At 40.3% G+C, this 17127-nt stretch overlaps 1 protein-coding gene across 1 annotated transcript in view; it reads right to left on the bottom strand.

Annotated features, from left to right (window-relative positions):
* Positions 1-1967: 1967 nt before the first annotated feature.
* Positions 1968-17127, bottom strand: part of LOC310867652 (complement C3-like) — a gene marked incomplete at its 5' end in the record, with an annotated part of 44587 nt that continues 29427 nt past the window's right edge. The window contains 13 exons of the mRNA XM_083777770.1: positions 1968-2545; positions 3808-3964; positions 5062-5145; positions 6285-6392; positions 6748-6840; positions 9403-9505; positions 10940-11030; positions 11237-11288; positions 12742-12748; positions 12955-13110; positions 13721-13798; positions 14192-14277; positions 16967-17117. Coding sequence (XP_083633896.1) covers positions 2404-2545; positions 3808-3964; positions 5062-5145; positions 6285-6392; positions 6748-6840; positions 9403-9505; positions 10940-11030; positions 11237-11288; positions 12742-12748; positions 12955-13110; positions 13721-13798; positions 14192-14277; positions 16967-17117 — 1308 coding nt within the window. The 3' untranslated portion in view covers positions 1968-2403. The remainder of the gene's footprint in view (positions 2546-3807; positions 3965-5061; positions 5146-6284; positions 6393-6747; positions 6841-9402; positions 9506-10939; positions 11031-11236; positions 11289-12741; positions 12749-12954; positions 13111-13720; positions 13799-14191; positions 14278-16966; positions 17118-17127) is intronic.

The raw sequence follows: 17127 nt of genomic DNA, 5'->3' as shown, positions 1-17127 counted from the left end.
CAAACGGATCTAGAAAGATGGCGACTTCCATTGCAAGGAATTTTAGGCTTCATTTTACGTTCATGTTAGACCCGGGGAACGCTTTGTCCATATTTTTTACAGTCTATGATCTCACCATATGCACGCTTTTCCATCCTGGTGTGTTTGTGTTCTCCCAGTGGCTTGTATATAAATGCTGATCGTTCAGACAGGTCCCTTCATGTAGATTCTAACCTGAAAGAGAGGGGAGGACACAAAGCATTGTCAAGACATTGTTCTTACTTTATTTATTGGAGCAGGGACCTCTAGTGACCTCAGTCACTTATAGACAAGTAGCTGTAATAGGACCTTTACCTATAGTCTACATGTCAAAGCAGTTTATGGTTAAAACGTACTTTTTAGAGTTAGGCTTAATATACTTTCCGCTGGAGTTGTGTTAATGTTTAATGTTTGTTTTTCTTTTCTTTGTCAGTTTTGCTGCCCCTGTGGTGTGGGTGTGAGTCACACGTCATAGGTTCCCATAGAGCGTCGCAGTCCCGCCCCCTTTCAGAACAACAGGGCACCAGTAAATGATTCCCCATTCATTTTCCCCATAGACGTTTCGAAAAGTATTTATTTTAAGACATTTAAGCCTTGGACAAAACCAACAGCCAAGTTGTCAAATCAACATTCTATTGACATTCTATTGAATGGGGACATTCTATTGAATGTCCCCATTCAATAGAATGCGCGTCACTTTCCACTTAGGGGGAAAATTAGGTGCCCCCCATGAGGCAAAAATAACAAGTTTGGCTGTATACTGGCAGTTTAGCTTAACATTAGCAATTGACAGAAAACTGTGAAATGTTAGAAAACAAACAATTCAACTAAACACATGAAAACGTAAGGCTACAAAACATTTACTTACAGATATGTTTGACCAAATAAGGCAAGGCTGGATACGTTTGCACTCTAAAGCCATATGTTACTTTTTATCTGCTGTGCTGGCTTCTGGCTGGTACACCAGCTGAAACCAATCGACACTAATAATAATTGCCACCTTACCCAATACCCACCTATACCTCATGCAGACTGAACCATAATACTTAATGTAAACGCCCAGTAGATGGCGTCCATGTGTGTGTTTGTGATCGTATAGGACAGGAAATGTACCTGGCAAAAAGAGCAATTCAAATTGCATATAATTTGTAGGCCTACATGTTTGAAGTATAAAAAGTAAATATACACCTCCCCCCACACACACGCACACACACACACAGTCGTGCGCGCACACACACACACACACACACACACACACACACACACACACACACGTTTACACATGTTTTTCAGATTAATTGATGTAAATGGGAAATCTTCAACCAATGTTGTTTGATAATCAGAATTCTTCGTTGTAGATGTTTTCTACATCAAATGTGTACTCAGTGGAATTCGTGACAATGGAATATGTTTTTTGAAGTGAATCTCTGAACTGCCATCTATCTATAAATGTAGAGGTTTGGCATATAGCTCTGTGTCCAAAAAAGGAAAAGAGACCTTGTTTCTATCTCGACTCTGACTGAAGTACCACTTTACGCTGTTCATGGTGTAACCCCTGAACTGACCTCCCCTTCAAAATTATAACCAAACCAAAATACACAGAATGCTTATTACATACATTTATTTGTAACTAAACGTTACATAATATTCAAACTGGACAAAGACCTATCCTTAGACACTAACATTGAGTAGGATATGTTGCATTGTTGCTCATATTGTTCACTGTCGGGACGGTACATTTATGAAAAGAAATAAACCAAATACATACTGTAGAATGGAGAGGCCATGTTGACCCATTTCATATAGTGATATAGACACAGACCATGTGATGACGGGGGGGACACCGTTTTAATGATGTTTACATACAGTAGGCCTACAACTCCCCCTATAGGCCTATTGCCTTCAACCATCTGGCTGAAGGCTGAAACCATCTTGGCTTGTGGTGGACATTTTCTTTGGTCAACATTCCATTTTTGCCACAGACATACAAAATGATTGGACAATAATATTACCAGAAACACATGAATAGATAGCCCTGAATGACCATAACAGGTCTGTAACTTTGAGAGTGTTCAAATGGAACCAAATGGACCCTTATGGGTCCAAATGGACCCTTATGGGTCCATTTAGCAAATAAAACATAATCACTACTACTAGTGGACTCCTACTGTGCCATATAGTGTCATAGTAAATAATTGTCATAATCTGAGGAAAACCTGGAGACTTGACATTCACTAAAGTGGGTGTTGTGATAAAAATAAGAACATTATAATGGTAAAATGTGTAAAAGAGAACATTTTGAATTTGCCACAGACAAGACCAAGTCTTTGCCACGGACATATTTGTCTGTGTGCGGACATGTTGATGATGACGCCCCGCCTTCAACTAATCCGGACATCCAAAGATTTCGAGCTGTTCTTGGAGCTTGGTCAGGGCTAAGCACAAAGGTCTGACTTGTGGATCCTGACATTCTGTTTTTGTGGGCCAATACTCAAGCCATGTCCTCTCACCGATTGCATACTCGTACCTTTAAGGACAAAATAGAAGATAGAAAACACAGTGCTTGATCATGTTTTTCATTATACGACGTTATGATGCTAAAAAGAAACCATTCAAACCGCCAATCATTGCCGCCCCATATAATTGTGTGAAATGTTGCCAAAATGAATTAATTAAATAATAATAATGATCTATTAGGGCACAGGGTATGTTTTTAATTATTTATCATGCCACGTACAAGTACATTATTATTAACACTGAGGCTATTCGAAAACTCTACTCGCTCACACCACTTGGCATCGTGATGTGTTGTGACCAGATCTGCAATGTTCTTTTTGTTTTTCTTTTAAGTTGGACAAATTTGAAAAGCTAAGTACAATTTCTTCTGTACTTAGCTATATTTAGATGCCAATACTTTTGTACTTTAACTCAAGTAAATTTTTTAATGCATCTTTCTTTTACTTGAGTGTTTATGAAGGTCTGAAGACAGAAACGTCCACTCTCTGTCACTTAAAATAATAATAATAAAATAATGGGAAGCTCCGCACACTCAGATCTGTGCACAATCACTGTATTTATGTGTAAGCTTTTGGTACTCTATACTGACCTTCATGTACTTTTGTAAGTACAAGACTATATTTTTGCACCCAAAGAGTTTCAATGTAAATGTTTCAGTGTGTGAGTTGTTATTTATGGACCTCATGCTGGCCTCGCCTGTCACACCTGTCTTCAGCCCTAAGCCTTGGGTTGAGAGCGCAAACTCCTCTATCTGTTGGACCTTTACTTGTAACAGTGTAACTTTTACTTAAACATACTAAAATATTACTAAAATATTATATTAATTTCTCACCTAATAGTTTGAAAGGAAATATCCATGGCAAACTGAATTGAAATGATGAGCGTCAACCTCTGAAGTTCTAATTGAACTGAATAGTTAGCCTAATAAATCAGTTAACCACTTTCAAACCCGTTATTTTGGGCATGTCATTACACCGTAGGGATCTCCATATATAGGAATAAAGATAGTATGGACTATGGAGTATATACAATGTAGGTGAATGCCATGTAGTGGCTCGAAGTCTAGATGTGAGGGCAGTGTATAGTGGCGCGGACTCTAGACGTGAGGGCTGTGTATAGCGATGAGCTTTTAGATCTGCTATTCTCACTACTTTTGTGTGACACTATAGCATGAGTGTTGTATTCATTTCCCCCCCCAAAAAACAAGTAAAAAATATGGAGATAGGACGTTTCTCGCTGGCGAACAGCGATAATTATTTTTGTTATACTCACTCTTCCTCCTTTTGATTGTAGAACAAATCGGTTGACAAGCCCATGATGAGATAGGTCTTTTTTTCTACCAGCCCCAAAGCAGCTCTGCAATGGCGGAAGCTTATAAATGAGCGCAGGGCGTTCACCATACCATGGGGGGGTTTACCCTTGTCAGTTCCTGTAACATGCATAGATAAAAAATGAAAAAGGAGAGACAAACATATAGTAAGTTCAATGGTTCTCAAACGTTTTGACAAATTAATACGTATTTGGCCACAGTCTGAAAATATTTTGTACCAGGGGCCCCCCATAAGATTTGTGTTGTTAAAATAGCAGATCGGGTGGTTAACCAGATTTTACTGCTATATTAACTCATTTTGCTTGGGGACCCCTGGGAATCCCCTTCATGGACCCCTGTAGTAGTTAGGCATTCTATTGGTTCGAGCAGAGCCATCTAATAGAAGAGTTACGATATAGAGGGGGCAGAAACCGAGCGCTGTTCATGCAGCCTGAGATGAGCTGGAGTTGGAAATACATTGTTTTCAACGGCGGCGGCGCAAACAAGAGCTATTTTAAGCATGTGTATTGTACAACTAAAGTCTCTTTAATGTTTATGTTGTACTATTACTACAAAACAATTTAAAATAAAGTCTATGTAGCCATTGGACTGGCCCCATGAAGTGAACGCAGTTTGCATAACTCTGTCTATATCTAAGGCTCTGGGTTAGAGCATTCCGATAATAAGTATACAGCAAATCATTGCTATAGAGTGTTTGTTCAGTAACAGGGGTCCATCCATGCAGCTCTTTAGTAAATAATAATAAACAAGTACAAGTTAATTCATCAGCTTTGTTCCAGTTTCAGTGTCATGATTTAAGTGAAGCCACTTGGGGAGTTCTCTTAAAGGGACATTGTAGTAGAATAGTAGATAGTAGCACAATTTGAAATTTGCACCCTATGGCCAGAAACATCTGTGTGTTTGAGTTGAATAGGGTTTGACTGGATTGGAAGGGGGAGGCTGCATGGAGGTGTGACCACATTTTCATGACAGGTTTTTGGTCATGAACATGGCGTCACATATAAAATATATAAAAAACATATTACACACATAAAAACCCCAGGAAAGTGTTTCTTGTGTCCTAAACATCATTTAAATAAGCTCTGGTTGCCAAAGGGGTGAATTGGTCATTTAACATAATATTATTTAGATCAAATATCACTTTAGTTACAGCACTTTTAAATCATAAAAAAATACATAATAATAATGTACTGTACCTTGCTTGATAGCTTCATCTATGCGCATATGGTAAACATCCGTAGACAACTGATTTTCAAAATGTTCTACCGTCACTTTGTACACTATAGAAGACAAGACAGACACACAGCTTTAGGGTTGGTATAGGGCAGGGGTGGGGTGTTTGGAATTGTAACAGCTGAAATCAATAACATATCAGTATTCCGAAATTAATCTGAGGGCCACATTAAGTGAAGGTGGGGGCCGCATGTGGCCCGCAGGCCGCCAGTTGTCCATGTATGGTATAGGCTATAGGGTATCAATAGTAGGGACCGAATCCAAATTGCTAGGTACTACCAGGTACCCATACAAATAATGAAGGAATCAAATTAAGCAATATTAGACGAGAGGGTGTGCTTTACCGTCAATAATGGCACGCCTGCGTTGCCGCATGAACGAGCCAATAGACGAGTTCCGTAAGCAGTGCAGAAGTGTCATTATTAATTACGGTAACACACACCCTCGACTCGAGTGTAATATTGCGATCATACAACAGTTACGTACATCATCATGATGTAAAATAGACACTATGGGCCAGATTCACACAGGTGTAAATGAAGTGCATAATGAGGGGGGCTGCACCCTAAGGTTCGACCTCCCGTTAGTTCGACCGGATTAAGGTTGGTGAGGGATGCGTTAAAACGACCGGATTATGGTTGGTTTGTTCTGGGCACGTAGCTATTTCAACCATACTATATCCTTCCTCATCAGAGGTATTAAAGTTGGCTATAGTATGAATGGTTAATAATTAATTTGATGATGTCGTCAAAAAATATTAAAATAATTTGTGAGACATTTGGCGTTAGTTGGCACTTGTCATAATGGAAGTTTGGTGCCGAGTAGGGGTGTAACAAATTTTAACAGCGATAGGGTACGTGTCACGATACATGGTTTACGATACGATACATGGACGATATTGGTTCATTATGGCGATCCGATACGATTCAATGATTTAAAATCGATACAGTAACTACTTAAATGTCAGTACACTCACGATATGAGAGTAAACAGCGGTGTGAATCTGGCCCAGATTCTCCATTCATTGTCAATGGGAATTTAATGTTTGTGTAGGACATAGGAGGGGCTAGCGCCCCTCAAAAAAACACGTCATCGTGGAAGTGATTATCATGATTATGAAGAAATAATTGTGATTATATCAAATAATTGTAATAATTGTGACAGGCAGAGTAACACTTGATTTTACCATAATCTGTTTTGTTGTTAGCTTCGGTGTTGCAGGCCATATCCATTCGTTGTTGAGCGGCCATGACTGGATCGGTAATCTTGTCTTTCTTCTGCTTACTGCAGCTCTCTGGGAAACGCACAGTTCAAAGGAGAAAAGTGTGTGGTTATGTGATCAGTGACATGCGGCTATGTGTGGTTGCTGCACTTTTTCACTCTTTGGCGCCTCGCTACAAGAATGGGAAATTTCATCTCCAACTGAAACTAGCTTGAGCCAGTTTCAGCCAATTTAATTATATTCTGTTTTTCTGAAGTACTTTGTCCCAGCGTGCTAACGTGAAGATGTTTCTAAACAAACATTGTGGGTTCGAGTCCTGTACCTAACAAACATATTGCATCAAGGTTTGCCGCTTGTCTGCCTATACAACTGCACACGCATGCCGTGTGCACTCCTTCCTCAAATAGTCACACTTATCGTCACGCACCTTCAGCGCACACACACGTGTTGTCATCCTGACAGAGCCGTAGGATCTCTCCTTTCGGTCTGTCTGGGTGGTAGAACCTCGTACATGGTTGCCCTGTGAGGGGAGGGGGGGGAGAGAGAGAGAGAGAGAGAGAGAGAGAGAGTATAACAAAGTATATTGTATTACACAAAAACTAATGAAAACTAAAGTTCAACTTAAGAATCCACTTATACAAACTCCCCCGTGGCTCCAGACATGTGTGGCAGGTTAAGACTCACCCATGGCTTCCGCGTGCGGTTAGGGTTAGGGTTTGGGGTAGGCTAGGGTGTTGGACTAATGCGTGTCGGACTGTTAGTACGTCGGACCAAACATATGCACCCGACTCACCCGACTGGCCCCAAATTACAAAAACAACAAACTGAAGTCAAAATGAAAAAATAAATAAATAATAATAATAAATTAAGAGAGGGTACAATGAGTGGTTGCTGATGATTTATGACGGTGGATCTACGGTCTGGGAACCCCCAGGAGTCCTTGATGGAGTTCTCAATTTTTTTTGTTAATATACAGTAGCATCAAAATCATTTGAACCACTATAACCCTGAGAACTGAGGCTGATTCTAAAAATGTCTTCTACTGTACATCCTAACAGTTTTCTGTAAAACGTATGTTGCTATATCAGTGGGTGATAGTTCTCATGTCAAGGACCCCCAAAATTATATGGATTTGGCCCGCGAGCCCCATTTGGAAATGCACAACTTTTCATGATTCTCAGATCTATAGGCTCGTAGCACAGCACAAAGATGCTTTCGACGATGCATTTGCATCCAGGAGTGCTGTGTGTACAATGCATGATCACCTCGGCCAACAAAACACTCTCACACGACCCACAGTGAGTGAAGCCTGATTTAATCTTTATCGTACAACATGTTAGATGCTGAAAATATCTGATCTGCAAGCTCACAGCGTTCTCACGTCACGTAGCGTTATAAACGATAGAGGCTATACTGCCCCGCCCCCTGCTATTCATTTCGATTGAAGTTGCTCAGTGGCGTTTTGAAGTACCCGGAAGAATGCTCTACTTCCGCATGTTTTTGAATTTTGCCATTTCTGCAGTGTTAGGCAAGTTGGGCACCCGACCCTGTCCCGTCTCCAATCTTCCAGACCATCGCACCTGATCTCCTCCCCTTCATCACCTCCATCATCAACACCGTGGTAACCTCAGGCTGCGTCCCATCTGCCTTCAAGTCAGCCAGGGTAAACCAACTCTTGACCCCTCAGATGTCAAGAACTACAGACCGGTATCACTGATCCTTTCCTTTCTTTCCAAAACTTTTGAACGTGTTGTCTCTAACCAGCTCTCTCTCCATCTCTCACAGTACAACCTGCAGGATCAGGATTCAAAAAGGCCCACTCCACGGAAACGGCACTCCTCGCAGTCACAGAAGCGCTACATGCTGCCCAGGCTGCTTCCCACTCTGCAGTACTGATTCTTCTACAGTAACTGTAGTGTATACCTATCGGCAGCATTTGACACAGTGAACCACCAGCTGCTCCTAGACACCCTAGCTGATCTAGGCATCGGCGGGACGGCGCTAAAGTGGATCTCCTCATACCTCATCGACCAGACCTACCAGGTTTCTTGGAAAGGTTTGCTATCATCCCCCGTACCCTCCAAACTGGGGTCCCACAGGGATCTGTACTTGGTCCCCTCCTTTTCTCCCTGTACACTAAATTTCGTGGCACTATCATCACTGCTCACAATCTATCCTATATCACTGCTATACCGATGACACTCAACTGCTTCTATACTTCCCCCCCCTCAAGCTGAACCCAGACAAGACTGAGCTTCTCTTCTTCCCAGCTAAGTCCTGCCAAATGTGTGATCTAACAATTTCCGTAGACACCGCCTTGGTAACGCGTGTCCCAACAGCCAGGAACCTTGGTATTGTCCTGGACAGTCAGCTCTCGTTCAAAACACACATTACAGCTGTCAATCGATCCTGAAGGTTTACACTCTATAACATATGACGAATTAAACCATTCCTCACACAGGAGTCAGCCCAGCTCCTAATCCAGACAACAGTCTTGTCAAAACTTGACTATTGTAACTCCATCCTTACTGGCCTATACCGGCATGCACACTTAAGCCTCTCCAACTGATCCAAAATGCCACAGCTTGCTTGGTCTTCAACCCCCTTCTCCACTCCCTCCATTGGCTACCGGTCGCTGCCCGCACAGAATACAAAACTCTGATGCTGGTATTCAAAGTAACCAAAGGTATGGCTACCCCATATCTTGCAAGTCTGATCGAACCCTACAAACCATCCCACGCACTCAGCCAACGCAGGGAAGCTAGAACTTAAGTACTGTCACTAAAAACGCCGGGACAGCGCTCCACACGTCCGAAACTATTCTTCCTTCTGGCTCCAAAATGGAACGCACTTCCCATTACAATCAGCCTCACTCCCAACCTTCCGGCGTAGTCTGAAAACCCACCTCTTCAGACTCCATCAATCAATTAGACCGATTGCTTACGCCACTATACGTGCAGGTATTCAAGCCTCAATTCTTACTGGAGAAAAAAAAAATGAAAATACCAAAAGAATAATTAAGACCAGTGTTGGACAAGTTAAGCTACATGTAGCTGACCCAGTTACTGCCTGTAGGACTCACTGTTGTAGTACTCGTAGACAGACACAGCAGCAGGCTGCAGGGCACTCACTTTAAACGCCTGTCTGACATGGAAGGCGATCTGGTCGGGACGCTTATGAGACACCTGTACAAATGCAGACAAAAGGTAACAGTCAGTCACTGTGTGTGTGTGTGTGTGTGTGTGTGTGTGTGTGTGTGTGTGTGTGTGTGCGTGCGTGCGTGCGTGATTGTGAGACCCAGAGAGAAAGCTTACCTTATCCAGGTAGATCATAATGGAACCTTTTTCTGCCTTTGTTTCTGACAGCAGACTCTCGATTTCATACCTCTGGATGGTAGCGTCAACCGATTTGGTCAGCTGCACGCGCACACACACACACACACACACACACACACACACACACACACACACACACACACACACACACACACACACACACACACACACACACACACACACACACACACACACACACACACACACACACACACTTTAATCATGTATTGTCCACATAACATAAGAGATACAATACAAGGACACAATCATTCATATTATTGTATATTATTATTATATTTATTCTCAAAATGACACTGAGTAATTAAACTCATTTTCAGTGTCGTCGAGTAATACAATATCATAGAGAGAAAAAAACATCACAATAAAATAGAAGATCAGGGGAAAAATGTGAATTACATAGGTTTACAAATAAAAAGCTAAGACAAATTTCAAAACTATCTAAAAACAGTTACATATTGTGGGGGTTTGTATGCTCACCAAGGTTTAAAATGACTCAAAGGTACCAATGTGGTCAATTTTAATGTCGTTTGCAGATCAACTATTCTGTCGTGACGTGCTATATAAAGCCCTTTATAGGCATAACAGCCATTCAGAATGTGTGACATAGTTTCTGTAACAAGCCCGTGGTGTGATGCAAGCAATGAGGTGCATGGGTGGAGGGAAACCAGAGGGAAAGGTTGAGTTTGGTGGGAAACGCACACACACACGCACGCACACGCGCGCACACACACACACACACACGCACACACACATAAATGCACACACACATGCACATGCACACAGCATCTCTACTTTACTTGAGTATTTGTATTTTTGTATTTATGACTTTCACTCCACTACGTTTCAAAGACAAATGTTGTACTTTTGACTCCAACACTTTTCTGCTAATGGGATCTACAAGCTCACAACATGACGGCGCGTTATGAGCTTGTAGATTTTTTGGACAAGACAAATCTGAAAAATACAAGTGAAGATTGACAGGAAAGAGTGAGAGAGAGCAGGGGAGAGACATGCAGCAAAGGTCGTCATGGACGGGACTCGAACATGCGACGCGCTGTCAGGCCAGAGCCTATGCTGTATGTGGCATGCGCTGGAGCACAAGGCCAACGGGCGCCCCGAAATGTCTACATTTTAATACAGAAACAATGCATTGATATTAAAAAAAGAACACGTGCTTTTGTAATATTGTCTAATTTTGAATACTCGAGTGTGTACTCCAAGACTGTTGACAGAAAAACGTTCACTTTAGTTGTAGTCACTGACCTTATCCAGGTCGCTGTTGACTGGAATGAAGCCGGTTGGTAAGCCGACATCTAAAATTGTCATCTTTGCATCTTCCTTATGGTCCTTATACCTGTGAGGATTTTTATGGACTTTTTATATAAAAATACACAAACATGAAAATGTTCCCATTTTTTTGGCATCCATTGTTAGGTATGCCCATATGATGACCACGGATGTGGTCTAAAAGTGTGAAAAACATTAGTTTCATTTCACTGGGTCTTTATGCTATATTTGAGTATCCCTGTGATAAAAACAAGGCCTTCACACTGCACTTACATGATCTCAATCTCCAGCTTGTAGATATCGCCACCCACTTCCCTTTTCTCTTCTAACAGAGACAAACAGAGACAAACTGTTAGAAGAATGTGCTGAAACAGTCAAACAAGGTCAACATTGTGTGGGTGAAAAGCAGTGCTCACTGTACATTTACCCAATAATAATAATAATAATAATAATAGCTCAAATTTATATAGCGCTTTTCTAAATACCCAAAGTGCTGTACCTTTCTGGGGGTCCCATGATGCACTACTGTACTCAGCACTGTACTGTAATTTGGTGCTATTTAATTTACTTTATGTTTACATGTACTTTGTATACGGTTGTTTGCATAACTCTTTAGAAGATTTAAAATTGTGTTTATTTCTTTCAGATACATTTTATACATGAATATAACCATTTTATAACCATACTAGATGAAATAGGGGTTACATGCTGCAATATGTAAAATAAATGAAATACAAAATATGAGCGGGACTTATAAAATGTCCATGGGACCCATCTAATAGACCACCCCTGGGTCCCGGACCCATTACAGTGAAAACTAATTTACATCACTGAGTCAGTATGTCAATTCCTTCTATACTTTATACTTATACTCTGCTACATATCAAGAGGAAGAATATTGTACTATTTCAGTACAATATTACAAAATTACATTTCATTACATTACAAAACTTACAAACATATATATGTGTTAAACAATGAAGCCCTCTAGTCCGGCTATTCAAAAATAGCCGATCTGCAAGCTCACAACACATCACATTGTGAGCTTTTAGATCTGCTGCTACAGTATCTGTTTAAAGATGTGAAAACGTTTTGAAAACGTTGATCACTTTTACGTTTGTAATGTACAGTAAGTACATTTTTATACCAATACTTTTGTACTTTGACGCAAGAAAACATTTTGAGTAGGTTACAAGCATTTTACTTGAAAGTAGTATTTTTTACAATGTGTTATTGCTACTTTTACCTATAAGTAAAAAAGAAAAAAGATACTTCCACGCTGCCTTCAGGCGACTACGATAGTGTACTTCCTTTTACTTGTAGTAGGAGTCTGAGTATTGCTAGCTACTTTTACTTACAGTAAGTACATCATTTAAATCAAATGTAAATCTCAATCATTTTGGTGTGCCATGTTTTCCACTTGGTGGTATTTGATTTAAGTTGACAGACAGACAGACAGACAGACAGACAGACAGGTTCACCTAGTTTGAAAGTCACGGAAAGATCGTACTTCAAGCAGTCATCAGACTTCGTTTTCGGTAGAGCATAAAAGAGTGACACCACCTGTGAGCCAAACAGAGTGCATTTGAATCAACACTAAGGAACGCACGCACGCACGCACGCACGCACGCACGCACGCACACACGCACACACGCACACACGCACGCACCCTGATGCATTGGATCTGGTCCCCCTAACGCACACACACCCTGATACATTGCTTACAGTGAGAGTTGCTTCTCCAGATCCAGTGGCGGTGACATTCACAGCCTTTATACCCTCCACCTGTTAAAAACACACATGCGCACAGACGCACGCACAGAGGCACGCACGCACGCACACACAGACACACACACACACACACACACACACACACACACACACACACACACACACACACACACACACACACAGCTGAGCGAGTAGAAAACATATTTCTGATTTCATTAAGTAATGTGTGCATGCGTGCGTGCGTGCCTGCGTGCACTCACTTTGGATGATCTGGTTGTGTAGGAATTGGCTCTGTTGATGGGCCACCTGTCGATGTTCTTCCTGCCGGCCACTCTGATCTGCACTGTCATATCAAATGGCTCTTCTTCTATGTTGCCCCAGTACTCTGCCAGGGCCTGGTACACGATCATGGTCACCTGGAGGCAGGCAAATGTGGACTGAAATTTAGAACATTATATTTAAATAAAAAATTAAATAAGAAGAAGAAGCAGACGAAGAAGAAGAAGAAGAATTAGCAGAAGAAGAAGAAGAAGAAGAACAAGGAGAAGGAGAAGGAGAAGGAGAAGGAGAAGGAGAAGAAGAAGAAGATATTTTTTTTTATAAATGTTTTTTTATAGTGAAAATAACAGATCTACAAACTCACAATGTGTCGTGGCATGCAACGCTTTGTGTCCTTAGGCTATTTTGGGTAAATGTCCCCTCCACCCCCCAGCTAGGGATGCGAGGGTTTAAATGGTTGATGTCGAAGAAAAATCACACCCGTGTGAAGTGAGGGGTGCTCTTATCATCATACATCACATTCAGGGCTCAACCATTCAAATCATCACAAATGTCATTCGGGCCAATCACAATTTGCGTCCTCACTTTTATGCCCTCACTTTTGTATTCAAAAGTGAGGGCTAGTGCCCATCAAAGAAAAACAAATCCTATAACACAAACAAAGAGTAGTAGTGACTCTCCAGACCGCCCTGTCCAAGACCCATGCTAGAATGTGTTTGTGCATGTGTCCAGTCCAGTGCAGGTTACCTGGGTGGCACCGTAGCTTTGGTCCACCAGCCTCTGCAAGTTCAACCATTTGACGATAGGCTTTGCCTCCTCAAAAGCCTTCGTTCATTAAAAGAGAAAGAGCAAGGTGAATACACCTTAGATTGTAGTTACCACTTTCCCAATTTCGTTACACAAAAAGATGCCATAAAGACCACAGATTTTCAAACTTTGTCATGTCAAGAACCCCCAAATTAATATGCATTTGGTCGCAGACCGCCATTATGTAAATATGTTTTTGCAAGGTACTCCCTCATACAAGATTTATGTTCTTAAAAATGTTTCAAAAATATTCCAACATTTTCCAATATGTCTGAGCCAGCCAGACACACTGGAGCATTAGAGCAGAGGTTCCCAAAGTGGGACCCCCAGGGGTCCTTGAGGGAGTTCCAGGGGGTCCCCAGCTAAATGATAATTAGGAACCAAATGGACTCTTATGGGTCTGTAACTCACCTTAGCCTTGACCAGTGCCAGCAGAGCGTAGCCTGTAGCTTCACGGGTGAACTCCTCACCGCCTGCAACAGGCCAGTGGTCACGCCCTGACACACACACACACACACACACACACACACACACACACACACACACACACACACACACACACACACACACACACACACACACACACACACACACACACACACACACACACACACACACACCCTTGAACACTAAGATAAGTAGCCAACAACAGTAACTATGTGTGGTTAATTGATTAATTACACAACAAGAATGACTATTGGCATTGCCGATGCACAGCCTTTAGCCACATGAATATGTGGTGACATGTTGACCCGTTTGAAAGAGATCCACACACAGAAAACACAGATTGAATCTGCAGCCTTTCATCATCACAAAAGGCTTTTTAAAGGCTATTTTGATATTGGTTAAATTACCGACATTGTATCATTAAGCTAGGCGGTTAAATAATCGTGAGCCCTTTATGGCCCTGTCTCAGACAGAATCGGGGCCAGATGCCTTGGTAGCACTTTACAATAATGACCCGTTATAAAGCATTTATAAATGTTTATAAGCAGTTTGTAGACTATTAACAAATCATTAACAACCTGTTTGTTGACATTCGTAAATTATTACTAAAACCGTAACCGCTATGGTTACAAATCATTTATAAGGTATTAGTAAGTAGTAAACTATTAATTAATAAGCCATTTATATACATCTGTAAATGATTATTAAATAAATTGTAATGACCCATTAAAAAGCATTTCTAAACGTTTATAAGCAGTTTGTAAATGATTACTAAAACCTTTATAACAAATTTACAAATCATTTATAAGGTATTAGTTAGTAGTAAAACTATTCATGAATAAACCATGTATAATACATCTGTAAATTATTATTAAATAATTTGTAACTGATGTTATATAATATATACAAGCTATTTGTATATTTGGGAAATGTGTTTGTTCATGTTTAACATATGCTTTGTAAAACATTCCTAAAATATCTATAAATCCTTAGTACATGTAATTATGTGCCCTAAAGTAAAGTGACGACAGTTCATCATTTACAACTGTCTGTTAATGTGTTTGTTCATGTTTAACATATGCTTTGTAAAACATTCCTAAAATATCTATAAATCCTTAGTACATGTTATTATGTGCCCTAAAGTAAAGTGACGACAGTTCATCATTTACAACTGTCTGTTAATGTGTTTGTTCACGTTTAACATTGTTACATGAGAATTCACTGACATGGAGTATGACACAACATACTCCATGTCAGTGAATTTCCATGTAACACAGGCTAACAGCTGTGCTAACAGCTAGCTAACATGCTAACCGTTTTTCAAACAATTCAAAAGAGACGCAGTCTCAATGTGATTTTACTGGTTAAATAAAGGTTAAATAAAATAAAAATTAAAATAAATAAACAATGACATATGATACCATGTCATACAAAAACGAATGTTACTGAATAGCACTATGTAAACATGAGTGCATATCTGGCCACTTATATGAAGGTTAGATGTTTGTAATTAATTTGTTTGTGCCTGAGCAAACAGGAGACCATCTTACCCTCAGTATGGAGTTCCTCTGTACTGAGGATTACCCACAATGCAACACAACATCTTCAACATAAAATGTAGGGTTAAACGTGAACCAATGTAAATGATGAACTGTCGTCACTTTACTTTAGGGCACATAATAACATGTACTAAGGATTTATAGATATTTTAGGAATGTTTTACAAAGCATATGTTAAACATGAACAAACACATTAACAGACAGTTGTAAATGATGAACTGTCGTCACTTTACTTTAGGGCACATAATGTACTAAGGATTTATAGATAGGCCTATTTTAGGAATGTTTTACAAAGTATATGTTAAACATGAACAAACACATTTCCCAAATATACAAATAGCTTGTATATATTATATAACATCAGTTACAAATGATTTAATAATCATTTACAGATGTATATAAATGGCTTATTAATGAATAGTTTACTACTTACTAATACCTTATAAATGATTTGTAACCATAGTTATAACGATTTTAGTAATCATTTACGAATGTCAACAAACAGGTTGTTAAAGGACCACTTAACAACTTTTCAACCTAATAATCATGAAAAAATGGTGCAATTTTCTTCTACTCTCTAGGGCTAGGTGTCTCATGGGAGGGCTGTGGGCAGTTCAGAAACCGTCTTCCAGTTACAGTACATCATTGATGGGGAATACAAGTTAATAGAAACTGCAGGTTTTCTAGTCCTGAAAAGTTGCAATGCGAAATTGGAAGCCATCGTTCTCACGATAATGAAAATCTAAACATTTTTGTAAAAAAACATCTGTCTAATGATGATGTAACTGGAAGACGGTTTCTAAACTACCCACAGCCCTCTTATGAGACACCGACTGAGCAGAAAAAAATTGTGCCATTTTATCATGATTATTAATGAGGACCTATTATATGAAGATAGGTTGAAAAGTGGTGAAGTCGTCCTTTAATGATTTGTTAATAGTCTACAAACTGCTTATAAACGTTTATAAATGCTTTATAACGGGTCATTATTGTAAAGTGCTACCGATGCGTTTTAAAGCTCCTGTGTCTGTATTAGTGAATTCCCCAATAATTCTCATTTATTTCCTGAAGAAGTACACTGCCTGTGTACATGTACTGTACTTCTTCAGGAAAGAAATGAGAATTATTGGGGAATTATATATATATATATACTGTAGGAGTGATTGTTACTGGAATTCACCTGGTGCTGAAAACCTGAAGAGAATGTCCTTGTTCAGTTTGTCTGCGTTGGCGAGGGCGTATGACGTAATGGCTGCAGCGTATGGGTAGTTGAGGCCGGGCAGTTTTCTCTCCAGGTACGCCACGGCTTTGTTCATACTCCCTGGCATGCTCTGGACGACA

The sequence above is a fragment of the Protomyctophum parallelum genome (genome assembly GCF_964188405.1).
Source record: "Protomyctophum parallelum genome assembly, chromosome: 12".
Taxonomy (NCBI): Eukaryota; Metazoa; Chordata; class Actinopteri; order Myctophiformes; family Myctophidae; genus Protomyctophum; species Protomyctophum parallelum.
This window is presented reverse-complemented; position numbering and strand designations above follow the sequence as displayed.